This window comes from Acinonyx jubatus, chromosome F2 (assembly GCF_027475565.1).
Source record: "Acinonyx jubatus isolate Ajub_Pintada_27869175 chromosome F2, VMU_Ajub_asm_v1.0, whole genome shotgun sequence".
NCBI classification, from domain to species: domain Eukaryota; kingdom Metazoa; phylum Chordata; class Mammalia; order Carnivora; family Felidae; genus Acinonyx; species Acinonyx jubatus.
Window position 1 is genome coordinate 20,181,204 of NC_069394.1, and position 10,934 is coordinate 20,192,137.

Below are 10,934 nucleotides of genomic sequence, written 5' to 3' on the forward strand. Positions count from 1 at the left end.
GTCTCCCTCTCTCTCTCTCTCTGCTCCTTCCCCACTCGTGCTCTGTCTCTCTCTCTCAAAAATAAACATTAAAAAAATTTATATATTGAGCATTTCATCACTGTAGCAGTGAGAATGAACCCACCAGCAAGCCTAGAGGGAAAAAAAAATGGTCTCTTAGTCTGGTTTTATAGAGTCAGTTTGACTAAGAGGTTGAAGCTAATGAGGATAAAAGAAATACTAGCCAGCATTTATTGAATGCGTATGTTCCAAGAACTGCTCTAAGGGTTTTATTTGTGCCAACTTAATCCTCACAAACACTCAGAGATAATTACTATTATTACTCCCATTTTACAGATAAGTTGAAGCAGATAGCCATTAATAATTTGCCCTAAGTTACACAGTTAATAAATGTTAGAATGAGACTCGAACTGACACCTGGCTTCCAGAGCCTATGCTCTCGATACTATGCTATTGTGTCTCCCCCAAAGGGTTTCTCTCCTTTTGCTGTGGAGTCACTTGGTGGATGTGGGAGTGCTGACTCCCTAAAGTCATATCCAGCTGGGTAAAGTGCACGTGCAGTTTTCTGAGGACACAACTTTCATCAGGATCACAAAGGAGTTTGTGCCCTCCAAAAGTTCAGAATATCGGGGCACTTGGCTGGCTCAGTTAAGGGTCCGACTCTTGACTTCAGCTCAGGTCATGATCTCACAGTTTCGTGGATTCAAGCCCTGCGTCAAGCTCCACGCCATGAGCTTGAATTTCTCTCTCTCTCCCTCTCTCTTGGCCCTACCCCACTCATGCGCCCTCACTGTCTCTCTCAAAATAAATAAATAAACTTGGTTTAAACATGGTTAAAGAGTGTTTAGTATGTTGGGACTATTTATAGTCTAATGAATAGATGACCTACAGTTAGCTCTTTATACATAACCTGTATTCCAAGATTTTTTTTTTTTTTTTAACTGGGAACATACTTTGGTCAGCAGATAGATGTGCTTGCAAGGCAGCCCAGAAGTATATAAATTCGTTCACCGTGGGACTGTAGTCAACTCTAAGCTCACCTTCTTCCCGGCACTGCTGCTTCCCCAGCCACCCTCACCTGGCACTCCGGGCTCTGGTCTCTTACCCCCTGCACACGAGTCCATCACACTGGTTCATGCTTCTGCCTAGCATGCTGCCATCAAAGTTTTCTCTGGATAACTAAACTCTGGCAGCACATCTTCCACACAGACTTCCCTGGCTGGATGCCACCACCTGGTCCTTCCATGGTTACTGATAGGTGTATCCTCTGTAGCACTGACATCTACTGGTTTGAAATCATGGGTTCATATGGCTGTTTGCCCACTGGATTGTGAAGTCAGAGTCGGCAGCATTGCCTTAAATATCTCTGTACGCTCAGAACCCAGGACAGCTTTCTACAGGAGACGTTCAACTGCATTCTCCCTGAAAGAAACGGAAACCGACCGGTATGTGTAATGAATGGTTCTAGAAGAAAATGATCCAGAAGTGCAGCTTGAGATGCTAAGAACACACTGCTGTCTGGAGCCTAGCTCATTCGCTGGTACATGGTGGGTGTTCAAAAATCGGCATGAAGTCTAGTGAAGCAGGAACATGTACTTCTCAATTTTTAAGTTATTATTGGCAACACCCACCCAGATCTTGTACTAGCAAGATCTCAGGAGGCGGGGATGGAAAGTTATGGGGAAGGTGGCAGCTTTTGCCAGTCTAGCTCATGACACTCCATTTTTACTCTTCTTCGAGCCTCAAATGTGTTCAATTCACCTATTCTCCTGCAATTGTGACTGGAACTCTTGACCAGGGTGGTGTTTATCTTGTGCCTTACCCGACCCCCTCCTGAACCCTCCATCAATCCCCATCTGTTCTCTCACCATGCGGACATCCATCCAAACTGGTCCTGGCCCCGGACTAGCCCTGGTGCAGTGCTGATTCAGAGCTACAAGCTGGCAAGGTGTTTTTGTTTTAAATCAGAGAAAGGAAAACAAGACAAGTTCTGGGAAGCAATGGGAAATAGCATATACAGAAGGGGCCTAGGTACAAAACACACTAATGCAAAGGAAGTTTTACTTTTTAGATTCACATTTGAAAATTTCAAAAATATGTTTGAGGATGCTGGGAAGCATTTGTTACTACAGGCCTTTCCTCCCCATCTGCCCCAAATTTCCATTTCAATTTCTTAAGTAGCTGAGGCTACTTACGGTCCTAAAATGGAAAGCGCATCTTTATAGGGGAGAAATAAATTCTGGCCCCTTTTTATTCTTACTTATAACTGCCCTTGATTTCTTTTTTTTTTTTTTTTAAATCCTCTTTTCCTGTTTGCAGGTAACTAGTTATCACCTAGGTTAAAAACGTTCATGCAGGTCAATGCCTTGATGTCAGCAAGGACCACACAGATCATTCATACCTCTTTTCTTGCTTTTTACCTCCCTCCTTCTGAAAGCCATTATACAAAAGTTAAGAACATCCCATATGAAAGGACATGGCCCCTTTCATGTTAGAGAGGACACAGGAAATTCAGGTCAGGCTGCAGATTCCTGGAGAAGAACCATGATGTTTTAAGAGTTGCTCAGGACATCTACCTCAAAGCTGCCCTTGTCCCCTCCAGCCAGTTTCTCTAGAATATCTTCACACACCGTCCAGACCGTCCCCCAGATCAGACAGCATGGGTCAGGTGCTGCGCATGCACAATACTGTGTATGACAGCCCGGTCCCTGTCCTTGTCATTACGCAGTCTTTTCTATGCGGACACATCCACGCAGACATGCCACGGCCACGGCTCCTACCACCACGTCCAACATTTCTGTAGGGCTCTGCAAAACCAATCTCCTGTCCTTGACCTTTTCCTCTGGAGCTCCAGGTGAAGAGTTTCAGGAAACTGATGTAACTTTTTCTGAGCTGTAGTTCTTCCTATTTTGTAAGGGGCTGCTAGTCAGGGCGAAGCAAGTGCCGAAAATAATCTTTGGCAAGGGCCAAAGTTCCTTTTCTCTCATGCAGTTTTAAGGACTCTTTTCACACGGCTGGAGATTTCTAACCCAGAGGAAAAAGGAAAATCCTACTTAGAGAATTAAAACCCCCACAGAGAAGGAAACATACCCACAGAGAGCCCCTCTTCACCGCTGCAAACACACAATGTCCCTGTGCAACTCAAATCTATTTTCTGGGCAAGAAAAGACAACCCTACACATCTGACTGTTTATATGTTAGTATAATGTCAAAACTTCGGGTTGACAATAACCTGAAATCTCTTCCACAGGTTTCTCTGTGCACGCCCGCTCCAGAGCCCCTCCCTCCCCACCATCCTCTAACTTTTGTGCTCCTGCCGTAATTCCTCTGAGTTACATCTTATATTGAAGTTTACCGTAGTTTCACTTCAGAACATGTCAAACTTTACATACTTGGTTGACCTTCTAAAGGTCAGATCTCTCTTCTTCTGTACTTCTGTCATTTGTCATTGTCATTATCCCTCATTCAAACCACTGACATAAGTCCCTTAACTGATCTGCCTTCAGCCTCTGTTTTATCAGCAAACGTCCCCACTCAAAGATTTTTTTGAATGTTTGTTTATTTTTGAGATGGGGTGGGGAATGAGTGGGGGAGGGGCAGAGAGAAAGGGGAACAGAGGATCTGAAGCTGGCTTTGTGCTGATGACAGACAGCCCCATGCAGGGCTCAAACTCAAGGACCACGAGATCATGATCTGAGCTGAAGTCGGACGTTTGACTGGACCAAGCCACACAGGTGCCCGTACTCAAAGATTTCTAAAACACAAGTACGATCACATTTGCCCCTGGACTTCAGCAGCTCCCCATGTGATGCCTGGTCCAGTCAGTTCTCAGCAAATCACAACTCGGGCCTTTTCTGCTCTTTCTCCTTCTTCTGCCACCTTCCCATGAGTCATGTAAAAAAAATAAAAAACCAGAGGCACCAGGGTGGCTCAGTCGGTTGGGCATCCGACTCTGACTTTGGCTCAGGTCATGATCTCGTGATTCATGGGTTCGAGCCCCGCAATGGGCTCTGTGCTGACAGCTCAGAGCCTGGAGGCTGCCTCAGATTCTGTGTCTCCTTCTCTTTCTCTCTGCTGCTCCCTTGCTGTCTCTCTCTCAAAAATAAACATTAAAAAAAATTTAGAAAAAATAAAAAACGAAAACAAAAACAGTTGCTGGAACCTTCGTGCCATGGTCTGTCTTGTCTCTAGCGTTTACACATGCCCTTGTTTCTACCTGGAATTCTCTTTCCCACTTTTCTTGTCTACTGAATGTCTACTCATCACTTAAGACTAAACTCCTGTGTCACCATCTCATGCGAGCTGCCTGGCTCGGACTCCCCAGTGGCCGGATGTGCTTTACCCCGTTTTTCAATAGTACTTTTCATGACCAATTTTATCACTTCAGACACTGGAATTCTTTCTTGACTGTATACTTCACTATACACGAATTTAAGGGCAGGAGCTATATTAATTATCCTATTCCCAGGGCATAAAATAAGGCCTGATGCATAGCAGATTCTTAATTATTTGTTGGATGAGTGAAAGTTATTGGGACATCCACACCACTGCAGGTCAGAGCATGTGAATAGGAGTCTTAGAATATCTCCCATAAAGAAAAACGCTAGGGAATATCTTGGGGAATGTGGATAGTTTCCCAAACACCGAAACCATGCAACGCACTGAATTCAACATATTGACCTTTCTTCTTTTCCATGTTTAACTGTAACATCTGATCTATCTTGCGGATTATACAAGGTAAGCTCACTGAGGACAGGGACCTCAAGTGTCTTGTTCGGCCCCATAAGACAGATGCTCTGACGTTCATTTTCTCATAAACAGACCTGCCTAGAAAACACTTTAGCTGTAGCTCACTCTCCATATTTACCTCGTCCCTGAATGGCAGTTATTTTTATGCAGATCATCTCAACTAGGTTAGATGTTTCTTCAGGTGAGGAAGGGTCTACCATTTTTTGTCCCCCCAGACGAGTGTCTTGCACTCAGTAGGTATTCAATCAGTACCTGACAAAAGACTTAGAAAACACTAAACCAGGAAACACTGAGAGAATTTGAAAATGTAACTTTGAAGGTGATGTTTTCCATCCTAAACTAAAAGACTTAGCATTGCAAAAATAACTTAGTATTACACTCTTCAAGGCAAGCATGCATTGGTAAGTATAGCTCAGGGCAAAAACATAGGAGCTGACAACCTAAATATCTGGGAGTGGACCACATTTGTCTCAAAAACCCATGCCACGTCTATGTGGTTGCAATATTCTCCACCTATGAAGCCAGTGCTATAAATTGCCTTACCTGGTGCCATTAGGCAGGCACTGTTTGCATCTTTTGAATTATCTCTCAATAAACGGCTTACACTTGAGAGATTATGCATGGATATAATAAGAGGGAATGAAAATGAATTCTTAATGTAAAATTTGAGAAAATTTATTATTGAAGTATAGTTGACACACAACGTTCCATTAGTTTCAGTGTATAACACAGTGACTTGACAATTCTATACATTACTGAGTACTCACCACAGTAAGTATAGGCACCATCTGTGACACTGAATTTTCTGAGCAAAGTTTCCAGTGAGTGTGAGAAGTGAACTCCAAGATCACGGTTTCATTAGCTTAGTCAGCTGCTGATAGCCCAGCCCACTTGTCAATTGCTGTTTTCCCACATCAAGCTTTAGATGGCAACAAGACGCAAAAAGAAAACTCACCAAGACAAATGCCTTTGAACAGAAGGCCAAAATTGAGAAGGAGTTTGGGGATATCCAGAAACACTGGAAGAGGCCCCCAGAAAGGAGATCACCTGGAGTTTAGAACTGCTCCTAGCAAACTGTCACATTTCATTCACAGGCAGAGGAATTTCTGAGGAGGAGCCGTGGGAGACTGAACACTTTAAAGCAGTAAGAAAACTTGAAGAGATAAGGGGAACAGTCTGGATACTTCTTTGGGCCTGGGTCCCTATTAGAATGGGGAGGGGTAGAAGCTCTGGCTTTGCATGAGGGCTGTCTTGTCCACAGAGCCCTGGTAAAGGCCACCCTCAGGGGTTCCCAGCCATGTGTTCACTAGACCCTCTGGGGAGCTTTTAGAAGAACCTAGCCGACTCAGGGCGCTCCCCCAGAGATTCTTATTTAATTAGTCTGGGCCAGCCACCGTATTTTTAAAAGCTGCCCAAGTAATTAAGTACAGCAGAGTTGAGAACTAACTCCTGGGCTAGATAAAGAGATATGGGGGCAGGGGAGAGAAAATAAATCACATCCACTTTTTTCCCACAGAATTAGGCAGTGTTTCCAAAAGTATGACAAGACCACAGATGGCCCTTGGCACAGTATTTGATGTGATGGCACGTGTTTGAGCCTTCTTTGCGTATATATGTATACAGGTCCCTATATACATACATGTATCCTTACATATCTTTACATGTATGCATACATGTATGCAAACGCGAAAGTATATATTTGAGTAAATATTAAAAAAATATACCCAGTATATCAAATGCGAGAATTCATGTATATTGTTGCTTAGGATGAGGCTAAAGTAGGTACTGAAGTTTAGAAAGTGAGTCGAAGTGAACATTCTGTAAATCCTAGAACAGGTGGAATGCAGATATGGCAAAAACTCCTAAAAGCGATATGCAAATGGGTAGAGTTTGAGGAACATGGGACTAAAGCAGCCCAGAACTTATACAAGCTTTCTACCGTTCTAAGAGTGTCTCCCCCTCCTACACACACACACACAACGGTGCCCGGGCCCAGTGCCATCCCCTCTCTACTCTCCTCACATGGATGCCCGCGCCTCATCCCAAGCATTCAGATGCTTCTGAACTGGGCTCAGACTCAAAACCAGCCTCTTCCAGCCTCACAGTCACGATCCGATTACTGATGTCATAGCCGGTAACTCACTTGTCTCCTTTTGCAGATTCAAATCTGAGCTAAACTTAACTTAGCACGCTTTAGCCACCTTCACACAATAGGGCAGAAAACCAATGCTCAGAAGGCATTCCGGCCCCACAAGCACAAAAGCAAAACCGAAGCGACCAAATCCAGGTTATGCAAACTCAGAGGAGGTGAGAAAAGAGAGATGAAAACTCCATAGGGAACAAACAACATCAGCCTACAGGAAGGGCAGGGACTGGCTAGCACTGCACTCTGGATCTGCCGTTCTCAGGGCATGATGCAACCTGGGGTTGCCCAATTTATGTTTGCACATTCCCCCTGGTCCACAAAGAGCTCCAAAAGCTTCCAACTCCACAAAATAGCTTTAAAAAGGTTTAAAAAATCTCTAGCCCAATAAGGTGCACGGCAGGGCAGGTGACCTCACCTTCACCTAGGCCCAACAAAGTGGGCTGAGAAGTGTCGACTTGCACAGGTCGGCTAGGAAGCCAGTAGGCGCAAAGGCAGGCAGCCAGGAACTTGACAGCCACCTCTGTACCTCCCCCACCAACGCCCCAGCCACTCTCAGGCCCACTTTATTAGAAACTGCCAAGGGCACGGTTCACTTGACCTTTTTCCCTGCCCAGCCTCCAGAGCTCTGCTCCTCTCCCCAATCCAAAGGGCACTAACAATGGAAAGGGAAGGGGGTGGGTAGGCTCAGGTCTTAAGCCCGCCTTCTCTTCCTGGCACCTCCCGCCTCCGGCTTTTCACGTCGTGGCAGCCTTCAGGTCACTCAGTCATCGGCTACACCTTTGCACCACCCAACAAAATGGCAGGTTAGCAACAGGCGAGGCCCAGAGAGCCTACTCTGGCCCTAGCCAAGCGCGGCCCCTGGCCAAGCCACCGGGGGTCTTCCGCGGCGCCCCAAGCCCAAGCACCCTTCCCCTCTCAAAGACCCCAATCCTGGGCCCCGGCGCTGGGCCCTCTGCTCGCTCCCTCGGGGCCATTTCTGTCGCCAGCGGGAGAGCAGGTGCCAGCGTAACAGGTGCCAGGCGAGAGGGCCCAGATTCGGGCTGCTCTGGGCATGGAGAGGGCAGGACCCCGGGAGAGGCGCAGGTAAAGGCCACGTCGAATGTAAGGGAGCTGGGGCGCGGGCAGAGGGAGCCAGCCCCGGGAAGCAAGGATGCCGCTGCCGGTCCTCGCTCCCCGGGCGACGCGCCGAGGTTGCCCCACTTACAATCTCCAGGCAGACGAAGGCACCCGAGTAGGTCCGCAGGATGTCCGGGCCGGCGGGCAGGGTGATCCGGGGCGCCGGGAAGGACACGGCGGGGTTCGGGGGCGGCGGGACTGGCGCTCCGCCGGCCGACATGCTGCCGCTGCCGCTCTGCGTCTCTGCGCGCCGCCGCCGCCTCCCTCCGCCCGCCTCCGCCGCCCGGGCTCCCCCCGCCGCCGCCGCCGCCGCCGCCGCCGCCGCTCGGGTCCGCGGGGTCCCGGCGCGCAGCGCGGGAGGGGGCGTGGCCGCGCTGTCTAGGGCCGCGCGGGGCCCCGCCCCGTCACGTGGGTCCAGGTGAGCGCGCCGAGGCCGCCTTGGCGCCCGCGCGGGTCACGTGCACAGGTGCGGCGGCCACCTGGCGCGGTCCTTCTCGCGCCCTCCTCGCCCCTCCGCGGGCCAGCGCCCTGCTCTTTATTTGTTTCTTCTAGCTCCCCTCGTTTCCACCTGTTCTCTTCCACCTGCCCTACCCCTCCTCCTACTCACGACTTCTCTACCCTACTTTCTTCGATGTAACTGTAAGACAAGTCTTGAAATTGTGACTCGGCAGGTAAAATGAAGGTCACTAGACACACCTAAAAAGTGGAGTAGATCTGCTTTAAGTGAGACTCTAGTGGGATTTTTTAAAACACCGCTAGGGCAGTCAGATGGCTCAGCTCCAACACCTGTTGGTGGTGGATGCTGCAAAGGCTTCTTGGCGGGCCTGTGGTGTGTTCATCTGTGAAATGGGGTTAAGGATATCTACCTCCTGTCATTACCGAAATTACATTAACATGGAAAGAGCTTAGACCATGGGAAGTGCTCTTTTAATGGTAGCTTCTATGACGACTGCTATGTGTTTGAATTTTTACACATGTTCATATCGTGCTCTTGTGTACCTATGATGTTGCCCAGGCTGTATTTTCCGCATAAAACTTTAATTGATTTTATCTGTTCCAAACTTTGAATTGCTGTTGCCTTTTAAACACTTAAGTGGATTTTTTTTTAAAAGGATGCTATGTATAGTTTAGATTCCCTACCCCAATTCATCCCCGTTTTATCTTTGATTTTAATGTCAACATTTTGTAAGTGAAATGAAGGATAGGAGATTAATCTTCTCAAGGATCCGCTGAAGATAAACAAAAGTACACACACCAGTATGCACAGATAGACCAAGCTGGAAAAAATATTAGCTAACATCATCAGGCATTCCCCAAATTGAATACTGATCTTGTCTGTTGGTACTAGCCTTTATGGGACTATGTATAGCTCTATGCATTGTCAGCAGCTTTAGTCATTCTACCTCTTCATTATTTTAATAAGCAAAACTCATAGGTGTGGTGGCAGGATGAGGGCAAAAACCACAAAACAGGGTGTGGGTGAAACCTTCTGTATATTCCTCCCATCTTCTCCACCTCTTCGTCATTACTTTCTGATATTTAATGTGAGCTAGTTATTTCATAGGAAATAGAAAGTTTTCTCCTCTGACTTGTTTCATTAGTGAACTCTCTCTGTGTTCAGACCCTGACAGTAGGGAATAATCTTCCTGTGTATCATACCACATTGTATTTTCTGCCAAACGTTTCTCCATAAGCACTTGAAGAACATTCAAAAGGGAGCACTTGGGTGGCTCAGTTGGTTAAGCGTCAGACTTCGGTTCAGGTCCTGATCTCCAGCCTGGCATTGGGCTCTCTGCTCTCAGTGCAGAGCCTGCTTTGGATCCTGTCCGCATCTTTCTCTGCCCCACTTACAATCTCCTCTCTCTCTCTCTCTAAAATAAATAAACATTAAAAAAATGAAAGGAAAATTCAAAGGGAAGACCTCTTCAAAGAATTTCATTAGGGAGATGCTCAGCAACTATGATGGGCCCCCCAAATTTTAGCAAATAAACTTAAAATGACTTTGGAGTTTCCAGAAATACAAATGACCCAGAGAGCCTCAATTTCACTTATTTTAAAAATTGCCACTGAGGGGAAAACTTTTCACTGTGTCCCTTCCAGCACGTTCCTTGCTATCCCATGTATCCCTGACCATCCCTGTTTTCCCTCTCCTACCTGCTTCCACAATGATCAGTGGAATGAAAAGAATTATCCTCGGGGTTTCTTCTATTATTGTAACATACTATTTGCTTGAAAATTAATCCCTTCCTAGAATGTTTTTCCCTGCTCATGGTCGCCACCCATACCTCTTTTCTCGTGATAATACCAGTTTCCTTCTAATGAAAGTAATACCTCTGGACTCAAGAAGGAAAGCACTCACCCCCACCTCCACCTCACCACGGTGTCTCTTCCTCCACACAATTGACTCTGCGCTCTTTTTTACTTTCTGCTCTTTCCCTGTCCTGTTTCCATAACTGACTTCCAGCCTGACTTTTACCTTGTTCATAGACTTCCTGTGGAACCCCTATTTTGGAATGTCATCATTCATATTCATGACACTTCTAACAATCTTGCCTCGCAACCACTTGCTGCCTTCTATGAAGTGAAATCACATCTGCACACACCTTTTGGAATTTCACTACTGCCATTCCTTTCAACGCTGACATTCTCTCTGATGGCCGTCTCCTATTCACCACACTCTCCTTCATTCTCAGTGCATTGGCCTCCAGACTTTCACTTTGCCTTTATTCTCCCATTGGCCCCATTCTGGCTTCCCTATCCTTTCTATGCTCATGGGAAGGCATTTTAGAGACGCTCATGTTAGTCCCAGATATTGCCTTCCATCTTGTACTTTACTGTAAATTTACCCACACTGCCCCCATATTCTGCAGCTTGGGTTCCACCCGCCATCAATATCTGCTTTCTCTGATGCTACTTTCATAGT

At 46.6% G+C, this 10,934-nt stretch overlaps 1 protein-coding gene across 1 annotated transcript in view; it reads right to left on the reverse strand.

Moving 5' to 3' along the window:
- The window catches only part of MAL2 (mal, T cell differentiation protein 2), a 28,944-nt gene extending 20,600 nt beyond the window's left edge, over positions 1-8,344 (reverse strand). The window contains exon 1 of the mRNA XM_015072853.3: positions 8,100-8,344. Within this exon, the coding sequence (XP_014928339.1) occupies positions 8,100-8,231 (132 nt within the window). The 5' untranslated portion in view covers positions 8,232-8,344. The remainder of the gene's footprint in view (positions 1-8,099) is intronic.
- Positions 8,345-10,934: the final 2,590 nt, after the last annotated feature.